The 16,175-nt window shown below is 40.6% G+C and overlaps 1 protein-coding gene across 9 annotated transcripts in view; it reads right to left on the reverse strand.

Annotated features, from left to right (window-relative positions):
- Positions 1-1,763: 1,763 nt before the first annotated feature.
- The window catches only part of LOC111843587 (proteinase-activated receptor 4-like), a 62,787-nt gene continuing 48,375 nt past the window's right edge, over positions 1,764-16,175 (reverse strand). For 2 of the 9 annotated variants that reach the window (XM_072717465.1, XM_072717466.1), the window contains exons 2-5: positions 14,037-14,143; positions 13,696-13,900; positions 13,397-13,471; positions 6,909-8,470 (exon numbers count right to left, since the gene is read on the reverse strand). In XM_072717465.1, the coding sequence (XP_072573566.1) occupies positions 7,419-8,470; positions 13,397-13,471; positions 13,696-13,900 (1,332 nt within the window). In that variant the 5' untranslated portion in view covers positions 14,037-14,143 and the 3' untranslated portion in view covers positions 6,909-7,418. The other 7 variants (XM_072717464.1, XR_011993602.1, XM_072717468.1 and 4 more) reach the window with 7 other exon arrangements.

The raw sequence follows: 16,175 nt of genomic DNA on the forward strand, positions 1-16,175 counted from the left end.
AGCTAAATGGGTCACTCTGCCTGACATCTATTAACTCTCTCACCCCTCTTTTCAGCCTTGGGATGTTCAGGTCAAGACAAATTTCACTGAAAAAGAACCAGATCTGGATATGCTTCACAAAAAGAGCAACATGGCTTCTTCTGATTATTATTATCATTATTATTATTATTATTATTATTATTATTGTTGTTGTTGTTGTTGTTGTTTGGGAAAAATGAAGCATAGCTGTACAATGAATAAAAAATCCATCACAAAATTAGTAAGAATATGTTGTATTATTACAATTCAAGTATCAGAGCAATTTAAGTTTCAAAAGAACAGGTCGCAGCAAAATAAACAAGCCAAATTATTATTCAAGGAAATTGGCAGAGTCATGGCATCAGCACATCAGGATGTTTTACACAGTGCAAACCTTCTCAGTGCAGTAGCTCGCTGTGATGTGCACCATGATGGGGCGCAAAGGTTTTGCTAAAAGACACAGTTTTTGTTCTTTATCAGTCATGCCTTCCAACGGTTCTTGGTGTAATCTCTGGTGTGGTCTGGGTGAATATCAGCTCTTCTCTTGTCTGTATTACATTTGTATGTATAAATTGACTATAAACCCCGTGACTAATCTCAGAATTTTCTTTAGGAAGACAATGCACAGAGCACAAGCATCTATATAACTTAATAGGGACACTTAGTCCTAATAGCCATTATCTAAAACACATAATAAATACTTTTTTGTTGTTTTTGTAATGCTGAATATTGAGTTTTTCATCTCAGTGGCAGTCCTCTAACTATCTGCTCCTCAAGTGTGGGTCTTCAAACTCCAAACGATCAGGACTATTAGTATTTTAAGACTAATATTATTAGAAGACCATACAGTCACACCACCACAACTTCAACCAGAACCTCTAAAAACTAAGCAAAAATAAAAAAAAGTCTCTTTAAACCCTCTCACCCCACATTTCAAAATAAGAGTCTATGTCAATTAATTAAAATCCTATACTTCACTTTTTGCAATATGAGAAGTTCCCCACGAAATAACAGAGAGCTTCAGTGCACGGCAGGCTCCTCGGGTCTTTGTTTCAAGTTTCACTTTCAGACAATAGAGTTTAAGGGAAGGGGTGCTGCATGTAAAGTCAAAGTGAAAGTTCTGAAACAGTAATTTTGCCATGCAGCACAATCTTTATCAAAAGCTGGACTTGTGGCAGAAACAGGAAACCTGCTTTTGCTGTTACACTAACCTCAGAGAAAAGGAGCAACTGCATTGCTTTAGTGTATCTGAAGCGCTTTAATTTTGTTTTAATAGATTTTAAAATAAACACAAAAATAGACATTCAGTACTTCTTCCATTAAACCTAAAAATGAGCCCAGCCAAAACATCAATTTTTACTTCAATTTGTCCCAGGTTGGTCCGCCTTTTTACAAATAAAAAACAACCTTGATTATTCAACATGTAACTTTTCCAGTAAGCAAACAACAAACTGAAATTAAGCCGTATTTATCCTGGCAGAGGTCGCAGAAAAGGTCTTAGGCCAAAAAACAGCCAGCAATTAAGAAGGTCCACAGAAACAGTTCGCAAAATCGCCTACCTGTGCCAAAAAGCCAATGCCCAGGACGGTACCGTCGCTCACTGTCCAGGGCGGGAAGTGTCTGATGCTGATGCAGTTGAGGAGGCGGGAGATGGGAGCGAGGGCCAGCCGCCCCACTGGGCGTCGTCGTCATGCTGGAGGCCTTATCTATGTAAGCAGCAGCATGTAGAGGGTCAGGGACGCCACGTGCAGCCGCTTGATTACGTGATGAACAGGCAGTTGCACACAGCCCTGAATGGCAGGCAAACGCCATCCTGCCACTAGCAGCACTTGGGTTCACGTTTCCATGGTGCCTCATTAAGTATTAAACCAATGAATCTCCTCGATTCAATAAACTACATTAAGGGTCCTTAATGTCCTCGAACCTCGGAAACAAAGTGGACAGGCCACAGTAAATATTCCCAGTTATGTTGTCTTCACATCATATTTTATGCAAAGATAGATGATGATGCATGCTTGAAATATTCCCTCATGTGACATTTGCTGTTCCCGGATCTTCTGATGCTCTCTGGCTTATGCTTTTTGCTTTGACTGCATGGCAGCTGCTAGGACCATTGCCCTGAATGCAATCACAGAAACCCGGTGGTAACTTGGCACACATCAGTAAACCCTTATATAAATGTTCTTCATCAAAGTGACATTTTCCCCCATTTGTAAGTCTGAAGGATAGTATTACAGCACCATTTTGTATTTTTGGAATCGTCTCTATAGTCATGGAGTCGGCTTCTGCTTTGCCCTAATGTTTCTCTCACCCTCCTTTCCTGTAGTCTTTTCTTGCCTCACATTCTGACTTAGATTTTCACCAGCTGTTTTCTCACTCTTTGAAGTCAATCCCATCAGAGGAGGATCTCCTTTATCACCAGAAAGAGCAAGAGTCAGAGAGAAAAGATAGCTGAGCTACACTAAGCTTTCAGTCATCAATAATCAACACAGAGCAAGAAGCCAACAGCAGCCTGTCACTGAGAAGAGTTTTTATGATCGCTGTAGTCATCTTTTATGACTGCATATCATCTGATTATAAATGTTTACAAAAAGGGTAGTTCTGTGTTGGAGCAAAAAATAACTGAACTCAGGGATTGAACAGTAACAGACAAACATTTTTGAAATGTAATTTTGGTAACACATACTGTAGGTGGCACAAATACTTAGAAGTAACTCAGTCATGAACAAATATAGTAGCTACTTGATTAAAAAAATGCACCATGATTCATTAATGATGAACAAACATGAGACCAGTATTTCACTTGTGTTATTCATGACTTGTTCCTTCAGTAGTTCCTTAGTAGTTCCTTCAGTTGTTCAGATAAAACATGCATCACGATTCATTAATAATGAATTAACATGAGATGATATGTAACTAAGACTTAGTTTGTGGTTAATTAATACATAATAGCATAATACTACATTATTTGTGCCCCCACAAGTAAAGTGCAGCTTTAATTTTGGTGTCACTCATTTATACACTGACCCTCATAAACACTGACCCTCATGTACACTGACCCTCATAAACACTGACCCTCATAAACACTGACCTTCATATACACTGACCCTCATATACACTGACCCTCATAAACACTGACCCTCATAAACACTGACCCTCATATACACTGACCCTCATAAACACTGACCCTCATGTACACTGACCCTCATGTACACTGACCCTCATAAACACTGACCTTCATATACACTGACCTTCATATACACTGACATGTACAAGATGCATGAGATTCTGGGTTTTATTGTGCAGAAGTTGCACCACTTGAAAGTGATCAGCACCATCAATCTGCATGACCTTGTGAAAGCCATCACATGCGATACAGAAAACATTAAGTGCATGTACGGAGAATGTTCTGAATGCAAAGACCTCTCTTGCCCAGTCTCTAGCCAGTACAAATGCAGAGAGTCAAGTGACGTATCTCCAGTGGGCAATAGTGGATAAGGAACACAAGAATGACCCCAGTGGCAAAACATCTAAAATCACAATCAAAAAAGAGTTCCAGACCACACAAGAAGAACTGCTGGAACTGCTGAACCTGCAACTGCATAGGTTTAAGAGACACACTTACAAAATCAATAATCAGTTTAGCCACTATAGGGCACTGAGACATGGCTTGAAAGCACATGAATGTCTAATTCATGTTGACTTTTCAGAAAATTACCTCTGCAAGTACAGCACAGAAATACAGGCAGTCCACTTCGGAGCATCACACCAACACACGGGTGTGTTTTATGTGCATACATCCCCCCGCCCGATGTCCTTCTGCACAGTGTCCCCCTCAAGACAAACGGGCCCACCAGCAATTTGGCAGCACTTGTCACCACTGCTTAATGACGTGCAGATTGCACATCCGGAGGTCTCCACCATCCATTTTTACAGTGATGGCCCATTCACTCAGTATAGACAGCGAGGGAATTGTTTCATGTTTTGTACTGAGCTGTTCAGAAGAGGATTCACTGCTGGGACGTGGAACTTCTTAGAGGCGAGCCATGGGAAGGGTGCCCCAGATGGTGTGGGAGGAGCCCTGAAGAGGACGGCTGACAGTCTGCTCAGCAAAGGGACAGACATTCCTAATGCTGCAGAGCTGTATGCTGTGTTGCAAAAGGCAGAAACAACAATCATGTTGTTTTTTGTCAGTGAGGAAGCAGCAGAGGAAGCAGGTTTGGAGATGCCCAATTATGTGCCACCTATTCCGTTCACCATGCGGATGCATCAGGCAGTGACCCTTGCCCAAGGAGAACTGACATACAGGGACGTCAGCTGCTTGTGCACAACAAAACAAAACCTGACCTGTGACTGCTTTAATGCAAAGCATTTCACATTCAGTCATCAACAGACGGAAGATCAGTGGCAAAGTCCTGAAGTTGTTGGCAAATGGTGTACAGTATGGTGAAGTTCGAGGGTGACCTATACCCTGGCATCATCATAGATACAAGTGAAACACATGTTGAGGTCCGTTGCACAAAATTGGGGTCAACAGGTTTTTCTGGCCAGCGCGTGAAGACATGCTTTGGTACCTTTTTGAGGATGTTTTGTGTATCATGCCACCCCTGAGGCAAGTCACATGTCGCTATATGGAAATCGAAAAAGAACTCTGGGCCACACTAGAGAAGATCTCTTAGAAAAGGCCAGACAAGGCTGTTTTCATGCACGCACATAAACACACACACACACACACACAAATGCACGCACAAACACACCCACACGCACACAGACACACACACACACATGCACGCATACACACACGCACGCACACACAAGCACATGTCTCTGTTACCCAAAGTTCATTCCTGTTACCCAGTGTTCATTCCTGTTACTTGATTATTTTTATTAAAACAAATAAAGATAAGCCACTTTTTTCCAATTATGTCTGGTCCATCATTTATCCATTTGTTTAATAAATTACATGATAAAAAATTTAATCAAAAAAAATTATAAAAAAAATTTAATCAATTTCAGGTTTGGGTCTTGAAAATATAAAATGGCTTTGCATCTTTTGGAAAAATACAACGTGCATGCCTATATAGTGATTTTTTTTTAGTCATAAATATTATTTGAACATGTAGTCAACCATTTCTTTAAAATAAACACTTTCTTGAGAGAATATCAAATGAATTAGTTGACATACTTTTAAACATGCTTTTTAAGTTTTGAGTTTTGGTAACAGGACTGAGAAAAATGTAACCATCTTTGGCTTAGACCAGGCCAATAGAGCTAGCTAGCTAACTTGTGAGATATCATTAGCTAGCACAAAACCTGACAAGTCAAAACACAGCAAGTTAGTGGAAATGTAACAAGTGATGATTTAAATCCCTTGGCTCCATTGTAAACATGAAATGTAACATTAGCCCCTTCTTTACTCGCATTTTCTATTAGTTAAAAGTTACAGTATGTTAGCATACATGTCCATGTTTATGTATTATAAACAAGCTAGCTGCATGGATGTAGACATAATTAGCGTGAAACATAAGAATCCTCATTTTCATGCTGTTTTGCCATAGTTTCATTGTTAATCCAAAACGTGCCTCTAGTGTAACTGCCCTATTGTGTTACTTTTACCTCATTCTAGTCCTGACAAGCCACAACATAGCAAGCTAAACAAATGCAACTAAGGAGTTACGTGGTACAGTATATACCATGAACCTGCATCTACACTCAACTTGTGTGGATCACAGATCAGTTCCTTGTAGAAAGGTTCTTAAAAATAAAACTATTTATATATTTGGTGTGTGAGGTCTAATATTCAAGATAAATACTCAGATAAAGCATATTTATCAGGTTTCACATGCATAGCCTTAAACAGAGCACCCCAACCTGGGCCATCCATAAATAACACCAGGTCCTCTGCCCATTCTGCCATCGACTTAAATCTGGGTTTAACATGTACTAAGGCCAAATATGCACTTTGGGCACAGAAATACCAATATATGGGCATGTCACACGTACATGAGCCTTATGCTCATTCTGCCATCGACTTAAATGCTTTTAAGAGCGTTTTTAACTACACACTCTGGAAGGCTATTTTAAGTCAAGCACCTCATGTAATAAAACAAAACGTGTCACATTTATTATACATCAAGAAATAAATGTCATAGTCCAAACCAGAAATATAACTGGAAAGGGCAGCTGTCGGAATGACAACACTGTATTCCCCGGACAGCCCCGTCACCTGCTCTGCTCATGTAATCCATACTCCTCACACACTCACCAATCTGTACAATTACTAGGAGTATTGTATGGATTAACTGGAAATGTTAATAAATGTTTTTACCTAAATGTTCTGAGACCTATAAGTGTCATTTATATTATGTGTATTTTTATATGTCTGCATATTTATGTTCCATGTATTTTCTCATTTGCACTGTGTTCTGGAATTTTCCTGTTTGGACTGGTCTTCCTTCCCCAACCCCAGCATTATACGGCCTGTACCACAGGGGTGCCCAACCAACTGGTCGATCCCGGTTTATTTCCAGGTTGATCACAGGAGATGATTAATGGATAATGCATCATTTCATTGGTGGCTGACTATTTGTTTGCAATCAGCGAAATATACCAAGGGAACCCCCCCCCCCCCAAGCGGCAAAATTTACTAAGGGGGGATCAGCATCACATTCCCAGGCTGCAGTTTTGTTGCCAGTCCACCCGTGCCAAGGTGAATTGGTTTAGTCTTGACTCTTGGTTGATGTGTTGCGGGACTGGGAATGTACTGATGCTCGAGTGTCAAATTAACACTTTGAAAGGGTTTAAGTCATCAGGTGCCCAGTTAGAAAAGTGACAATGAGTATAATAAATATGCATGTAATGAAATGGGCCAGTGTCACGATGGGACACAGTAAAGGATGCAAAGGATTTATTACAGACTGAATACAAGACAGGAAGCAAAACGATTACAACCTATCTTGCACATTATTAATTTGGTTACGCTTCAGGTCACATCATAAGGTGTGTGATTGTGTTGACTAGGTCCTGATCTCAGTAAGGGGAATTTCCAATGCTGTAAGCTAACTTAAAATATGTCTATATTATACTAATATTTTGCATCTTTTGTGATATATTAAGTCGTTTGGGGTGTCATGCCTAGAAATAGTCAAAGAGGTTTGGTTCCTGTTCTAAAAGTTTGAGAAATATGTGCATAATACGTATATTTAAGCACTTTGAGTTATGTGCTTGATGGAAAAATAGGATCCGTAGAGTGATGATGACTGAGCAAAACTCACTGTTCTGTTTAGATAAGACAGTGAGCTAATTGTCACTAGTACAGAGCAAGGGGTGTAAATATTTTTTTTCCAACAATTACAATTTTTCAAACTTCCCATACAAAACTACTTTAGATCTATTCTGCATCACACCTCCTGGCACATTTTCATCTGCCCCCAAAACTTAGACAGCAAGGTGCTCCTGGATTGGCTGCTGCTTGACAAATGTATGCCGCTGTTATTGGAGGATACTTGTTGCCCAGCATGGCAGCAGCTGAGCACCCTGAGAACTTTGTCCCTGAAGTCATCAGACACATAGTTGTAGATGAAGGGATCAATGCAGGGACCAAAGCAGCTGAAGGCCAGGCTGACTACATAGGGCACATAGAGGTTGTACTTGTTGTTTATGCAGTACAGAAGCAGGACAATGTTGCTGGGGAGGAAACATGCAAGGGAGACCAGCAAGACCAGGGCGGTGAGGCACGCAGCGTGGGAGTAGCGGTGCCCACTGGCCAGAAGGGTCTTCAGCACGGCGCCATGGCAGAACACAGTTACCAGCAGAGTGAGTGAGAAGCAGAAACCAAAAAGGCCTACGTAGGGGAAAAAGGAAGTGGCCGAAGCAGTAGTGTGGACATCATAACAGGTGTTGATGGGAGGGTCGTTCAGCTGGTAGGACTGGCGAAAGAGTAACAGGGGTAGCATAGTCAACAGGACCACCACCCAAACGGACACACTCATGGCCAGGGAGGTGCGATGGCTGCGCAGGGTCAGAGCACTATAGGGGTGAACCAGAGCTATATACCGGTCTATGCTGATAAATGCCAGGCAGAGCACAGAACCATACATGCTACCGTAGATCAGAGCCATGACCAGTCGGCACAGTGGCTCGCCGAAGAACCAGTTCAAACCAGCAAAGTAGTAGATGATGCGGAAGGGCAACATCAGAAGGAGGAGCACATCCAGCACTGCCAGGTTGATGAGGAGGATGGTGGATGGGATCTTCTCCATGTGAAAGATCATCACCCACAGGGACAGAATGTTTGGTGGGAGCCCAACAAGAAATGCAACCGAGTAGAGGAGGGGCACCACAATCACGATGGTGGAGCTCTGGATCTCCTGCTTGTCCTCTAACACCTGGATGACATCACAGGGCATGTGGTCGTCCGGTAACTTTGTGATGACTGCTTGACGCATTCCACCTAATAAGAGACAGGACCAGAGGAGTGTAATGAGTATCACCTTCCTACTACTTACTTTGGTCTGGGTCCATCATCATAGGGCACAAGACAGGGGTACACCCTGGACAGGTCACAGAGCTCCTGCATGCACACTACACGAGGAGAACCTGTAAGCTCCCCAAACAAAAAGCAGAGGCGGAGTCAAGCCCCCAAACCTGGAGGTCTGAGTGTTATTCACTAAACCAGTGCCTTTTAGTGATGAGCAAAATGACGCTTTCTTTGGGACACAGTTCATTTCATTCAGTTCACTTAAAAGATCACCAACTTGTTCAGTGGCACTACCTCTTTGTATAAAATAAATCTGAAACACTTGTGGTTCGATACGTCAAAAAATAACCCATTATTTAGGCTAAATAGTAGTGCTGGGCAATGATTAAAATCTTTAATCGTAATTAATCGCATGATTTGTCTGATTAATCATGATTAATCGCAATGTTATGCGAAAATTTTATAATGAATTCAAAAGTAGTGTTTTGTGCACTTTATTTTAACCCTCTGGGGTCGGCGGTCCCGCCTGACAGAAATTTCGCCAAATCATGTAAGTAACATATAAACATTTAAAAAACACCCTCAGAAACCTTGGATGGTCTACTTTTCAAATATATATAGGTAGAAATTGTTGCCATTTTCAGCAGCAATTCTTGTACCTGTGTCCATGGCTCAGTGTGCTAAGCCTGTCTGCCTGTAATCACAAGATCGCCAGTTCAAACCCATCCTATTTAGAACGTGAATAGCGATCTTCAGCTGAGAGCAGTCCTATACACTCCTGATGCAAGTAAGACAAAGAAAGGAGGTACAGTTTGCCTTTTTTCCTATTTAACCTAATTTAAAAAACTTTAATACTTCCAAAAATGGAAGTTTTGAAAAGAAGACCGATTACAGATTTAGTCAGTGTTTTTTCATGATTCTACATAATGATTTCAGCGAGATATAAACTGAAATACACAAGAAAGATAGGTGGTTGACGATGCCCTCGTCCCAAGTGTTAATAATAGTCACTGCATCATATTTATCGCTTTCTATATTTATATGGTCACAGTTTCATTTTTCATTCCATCTACCAATAAACTGTGAAAGGGATTTTATTGTTGCTACTTTCTTGCGTTTCAATCAATATTCATTGTGAAAGCCACTGACTTTGAGGAAAAAGAGTGTTACTCCAAAATTCTAACACTTTAGTAACCAAACCACATAAAATTTCAGAATGTCTCTTTCACCTATGTGTAGCCAACCCCTGTGTCTAAGCTTCAGAGCTCAAAAGTCTTACCTAGAAATGTCTACAATGTGATTTTTTACAATTTCTCAGCATGTCTGAAAATAGGTTTTTGAAAAGTATATGTTTAAAGATTTTAACAAAAAATAGAATAATAACATTTTAAGTGGTCTCAGATTATTGGTGCTGAGTTTGTGCTGAATAAAAGTACATGTAACAATGCAGCAGTCTTAGCCCCACCCCAAAAGCTCTCATTGATTGAAACGCGTGATGAAGCCCATTCCAAGCCAGTACTGATCAACATCCCTCCCCTCCTGTGACCCATGGTTTGTAGGTGTATTCAGAGCAGAGCATGTGAGCGGAGTGGAGCGGTGAGAATTTCCGCTCCTCGCTCACGAGGCTGTTGGCTCCGCCCGCTCCTCCGCTCTAATTCGCACTAAGCCGCTCCGCTCAACGCCGCTCCTCGCTCCACTAAAATTTCCTCCCGCTCCAGTCAAATCGCTCCACGCTCGCTCCAATTTAAAAGAGGGACAAATAATCTGCATGCCTTACAAAAGTCACCTTAAACCGAAGCCTTATATCATAAAGAAATATGAGCAACGGCAACATTGCCAGTCAGAACAGAAAATATTTATTTTTAAGCAACTTATAGGCAACAACGAACAGGTTTGGCAATGGCATTCCACACAAAAATAGGCTTAAAAATAAAGGAATCAGTGGGCTTAATAGCCTAAATATACATGCACGTTTTAAATTTCTCAATTTTTTTCTGTTGATGCTGCTGCTGCGTCTCTCTATAAAATAAAATTTCACTGACAGCGTTACGTGAAATTTAAAAAATCCTATTAGACCTACTTTGAATGACAAAATGAATTTATTTGATTACCGATCTTTACTTTATAGGCTTTTATACTTTAATTTACTATAGACTTGATATGGTACAACCATATAAAACTTGCTCGCGTTTTGCTTTGGCTTCCGCCTGTTCGTGTAGCACCCTCTCATGTTTCTGAGAAAAGTGATTCCAAAGTGAATCTTTACTCACTGAAACAGTTTCACCACATTATTGTTCTTGCTCTACATTATTGTCATCTATACGTTTGATAAGAATAGTACACTTGTATGATTTATCAGTTTCCTTTGTGAAATACTTTGCGAATTCCATCTCGTTCCAATTTGTGTGACAGTCTTGATAATTGTACAGATGAATTCTGGGTAGATTTGGGCGCGCCTCAGAATCGTAGTGTGAGCGGTATCGGAGCGAAATTGGAGAGACAGAGCGACTGCTCCAGCCTTAATTAAAAAACCGCTTCGCGATCTGACCAAATTCAGCCGGCTCCGCTCCTCGCTCACGCTCCGCTCCACTCCGCTCACATGCTCTGATTCAGAGCCAGCGAGCAACAGACTTTCAAAATAATACTACTACTAATATAATAAACTGCGTTAATTCGCGATAAAATAATTGTCGGCGTTAATAAAGTACTGCGTTAACGCGATATTAACGCGTTAACTTGCCCAGCACTACTAAATAGTGTTAAGGAGTAAGCTAAATACCACTAATAAGTCATGTATTTGTTTGTTAAAAACACACACCTACCAGCTCATCACTTGGTCAGGTAATGAGTTCAAATGCTAACAATTCTTGGTTAAAATCATGAAAATGATGTATCTCCAAAATCCAGTACACTATATGCACACTCTCTTCCACATTCCGAGTCCGCCAGCTGTTTCACTTACGGCACTTAGTAAAGTACCATGAAGCAAGCAAGAATAAGCAAGAATAATGAACCAGAAGTACTTCCGCTGTCATGGTTATAACAAAGTATTTTTCAAAGTAAAAACATCTGTGCTCTGAGATATCAATGTGACTTGTGTCTTCATGAAAGTACACCAAGATTTTGCTAAGTTTCTCATAGCGAAAACAAATTCCTTTCAGCCTCGTCATCGGTACCGGCTGAAAACTGGCCATATTGCGATTCTCTGAAGTATCATGGAGTGGGCGTGCTTTGATGGTTAAAGGAGTGTACGTTCCAAATTCCAGTTGACGTGTAAGGTGTACACTCTCTTCAAAAGCCCACCCACCCATTAAAAAAGTGCCAAAATTCCAGAAGCAAAAAAAGGAAAAACATAAGGGATTGACCGCATTGAAAGAGATTTTACAGCAGTTAAATTGTACAGTTTCCATTGAGATAGTTTGTTTGCTTGCACTCACACCTGTTTGTGATACCTGTTAGTGCCTCCACTGTTAATTTTGTTGCCAAAAATATGGCTTGACAAAGGGTTTTTGCCTGACGGTAACTAAAACAAAAACGTGACTATAATATGCGTTAATAACAATGATGAAATTAAACATATTACTAGTCTGTCAAATATAAATAAAACAAAAATAAAAGTCAGATTTCGTCACCACTGCATCCTTATCTGATAAAAATGGAGGCTTGAAGAACAACTACTAAGTGGGGCATATGGCAATAAGCTTTGCACAGGGGCTAACTTAGGAGTTAAGTTGGCATTCATGTCATATTTCTGAGGACAAGCGGAACAACAAAAAGAACAAATCTTTGCAGGTGAGTGAACGCGAGTGTGTAGTTCCTGTACGGGACTCATTCCCTGCGAATGATTGGTTTGTGAACATCACACCATTAATGTTTTTATTGTTCTACACATTTAAATAAATGACAGCAGTGGGGTGGGTGTTTCCCTCCCCTTTACTTCCCTTTTGAGCATTCTTGTAGCTCTTATTAGCATATCAAATTGACTCCAGTGTAGATTAAAACACCGGTGATCGTCATTAAGGTGCATCTTTCCTGCTTCATGCCCTCTGATGCCGCTGATGTTTGTTGGTCTTCAGCTTGCTGCTGGTTTCCCTGACTGTTCCTGCTTATTTAGGCTTATTTGCTGCTGATCCCCAGTCAAGGGGCTGTTTGCTGTGTGGATGCCCAGGCCAGTGGATGACCAGTGCTGCTGGACCATATTGGACACGCTGCTGATTTTTTCCGTTTTTACTGTTTCTGTTGTATTTTGTTGTGTTTATTCTGCAGGTTCTTTCAGGTGTCCTTCAACGGTCACCCACTTTGGGCTGCCGTATCTTAGCGTAGTCAATAGGAAGTCACACTACGTATCATTATCATACCCTCCTTGCCCTCCTTGCCACATAACTGTCTAAACAAGTAGTTTAATATATACTGTACACACTCATGGCCAGGTTGCTGGATACTCCTGCTTTTTAATCCAAACTACCCGCTCCTCAACTCATGTACCTGCAACTGAAAACAGAGCATGCAGACCAGGTCAAGAAGTTCTGTTACTGTGTGGCTAAGCATTGTGACAGCTGTAGAAGTGTAGTGTAAGAGATTTTAATGCCGATATGGTTTCTGCCAGACAAGGTTGTATTAATACACATACTGTAAGGCTTATGTCTTGTATAGGTTAAATGAGACTGAGGCTGGGGTTGTCCAATCCAATACTTTCCTTTATCCCTAGAGAGTTCTTGTACATTTTTGAAGTGTGTTTTTGCTCACTATCATGCTGAGGAAATTACAGTAGTCTGCAACATCCCCAGTGCATTTATTTACTCATTCCCCCCCCCCCCGTATATTTACATCCAGGCCTCCATATTAACACTCATGCTGAGCAGGCATGCAGGCAGCTCAGGCTCAGAGGTCGCAACTCACCAGGTGCAGGGGGTAATGAATCCTTGATAGGTGGGAAGGCTGGTTGGGGGGGCCAGGGCTGGTTGGGTGGACCTCCTAAAACAAGAGAGTGTCAGTTAGTCCTTTATACAGTAGGTTAACCAATAGTTTAATAGCTTGTTTATTATGTTTGTTATTGTTATGCGTGACTATATAAATGCACTAGGGATGTTGGCAAACTACTTAATTTCTTCAACACAATAACGAGCAAAAACACACTTCAAAAATGTACAAGAACTCTCTAGGGAAAAAGGAAAGTAAAGGACAACCCAGCTCATTACCTGTCATGACCGGGTCTGAATCCTCAACCCCATTTAATGGGTCCTCGTTCATCAGTAGGAAGAAGAGGCTGGTCAGGTTGCTCTGACCTTCTAAAATCCAGCCGAGTGCCAGCAGCAGCTGCAGGGCTCGAGTCATGGGAGATCGGGCCATGGAATCGGGAACCTCTCTTTGTAGTGTTCTGTTACGTTTGGGTTCTGCCTGCATCTGCACATGATTGCAGGAACAGCCATAGTAAAAACAAAACAAAACTAATAAACACAAATCAGTACAAAACTAATAATAAAAACATCCAAGCAAAACTGCTAAACAAATAAGTTGGAAATAAAAACTGCAGGGATACCAGCACAGATGAAATAGCAGCGTGTCTTTTCACGGCCCAGCAGCGCTAGTCACCCGTTGGCCAAGGTTCACACATGGTGAATTACCAATAGTTGTCATGAAGGCTTGCTGGGGGTAGAAAAATTACTGATACATATGCAGTTGAAACCAGAAGTTTACCTATGTAAACTTGAAGTAATAAAAATAAAAAATAAAATTCTCTCTCTCTTTATTCTGACATTTAACATCTAACAAAAACTTTAGGTGATACTGACCTAAAACAGAAAAAGTTTACTCGGATTTAATGTTCAACAATTTTTCTGAAGTGTATGTATACTTCTGGTGTACATGTGCAAACAATTACAGACACATAGTCAATTTAAAATTTGCCTTTACCCACACATGTCCATACACACACAAGCTTACACAAACTCATAATGCACAAGTTTGTAAGCATACACACTCACATACTTAACAGGGAACATCCAAGTACATATGGTTTCAGTCAATGGTGTACACACCCCCACGTAATCCCAAATTGGTAGCTCAAACCTTGGCCATTTCTGTTCCAGAAACAGATCAGAATGAGTGTCACCTAATACTCTGAACCAAACATACCTGACAGCAGGTTTAGCTGAGCAAATCTCGTGGTTTTGAAGTGGGCAACCACAGTCACCCAAAGTCAGTTTTCTGGCTACGCCACTGCTTAGCTGATGGAATATAATGAAATTTTAAAAATCAAGGACCCCTTTGGTGTTTAATCTCAAAACCTGTGCACATAAAAACCATGCGCGTGTGTGATACAAATGCACAGAACAGCATCTGCGAACAGAAATCTCTCTCTATGTGCTCCCATCTGCACAACACAACATTCACTTCCTAGTCAAGTTGAATTTTACTCCTTTGGAGGCGGGATCAGTGGCTAATGTTTCCTCTCCTTTGATTGGTCACTTGGAAAACTAACTATGATTGGCTGTTTGCTTTGGAAGAAGATGAAGTTCATCAACCAGTCAATGAGGGAATAGCCAGGTATGCATTCTGTCATGGAGCTAGCAAGTCTTACACCAAATTTGAGGTGGTACTCGGATTCATAGATATGTGTTTGTGTGTGTGTGTGTGTGTGTGTGTGTGTGTGTGTGTGTGGTCCAGGTATACCTTACCTTATGGGGACCAAATGTCCCAACAACGTGATGAAAACCTGTTTTTTTTACCTTATGGGAAAACTCTATTTTATAAAAATCTGTGACTGCAACGGAAAAACTAAAAATGAAAAAACTCTTGTGTTTTGTTTGGTTACTTATGGTTATGGTTAGGTTACTTATGGTGTGCGTGCATGTGTGTGTGTGTGTGTGTGTGTGTGTACTTAATTAAAGCAGTGCTTGAAATTCAGCGCAGGATTGCTAATATCCCATTCAATTTTATTTGTTCCCACAGTCTACTATCATAATGCAGGAATTTCCCACTTTGTCTTACTGCATTTATAAAAGTAAGTGCAGAATGGCTCACTGTAAGTAAATTTCATTGTGAATAACAAGGCATCTCTTCCAACAACATCACAAAACCAGTTCAGATCCTGAGAGCAGCGCTCCCCTGATATTAGTTGCTTCTTGGGTTAGAGTTAAAACCGACGAGAAGTTGGGTTAATATCAGACTTTCACCACAACACATAACAGCTAACATCTCAATTCAAAGTTAAAGTATATCACACCAGTAATATAGACAAAATAAGAAGAAAACAAGAGGCTTGGACCTAAAGTGAAATGGAAAAACTGCTCAAAATAATACAAGTTACAGGCAGCAACTGTGATTGATAACCTGTAAAATGAACAATGTTACCATTAGATTCTCCACACATTCTGTAATTTTTGTTGTTGAACAAGGCTCAGCAATGGGATTTCATTACCTTTTATCTGGCACTTCCCCAAGGTCACCTCAAGTCTGAAAAGTTTGACACACATACCATACACATATTTTGTATTCATAGATAAGTGATGGTTTTCACCCTTTGCAGAATTCTCCATTGCAGACCTAATAACTTCGATTACTCTAATAATTGGAATCAAGTTAAAGTTCTTTATTGTTTGTTCAGTGACAACACAATGAAATTCTTAGCTTGTTTACTTCTGAATGTTAGAGACATATTTAAAAAGAGACTAGAAGT

This window comes from Paramormyrops kingsleyae, chromosome 10, assembly GCF_048594095.1.
Source record: "Paramormyrops kingsleyae isolate MSU_618 chromosome 10, PKINGS_0.4, whole genome shotgun sequence".
In the NCBI taxonomy this organism is placed as follows: Eukaryota; Metazoa; Chordata; class Actinopteri; order Osteoglossiformes; family Mormyridae; genus Paramormyrops; species Paramormyrops kingsleyae.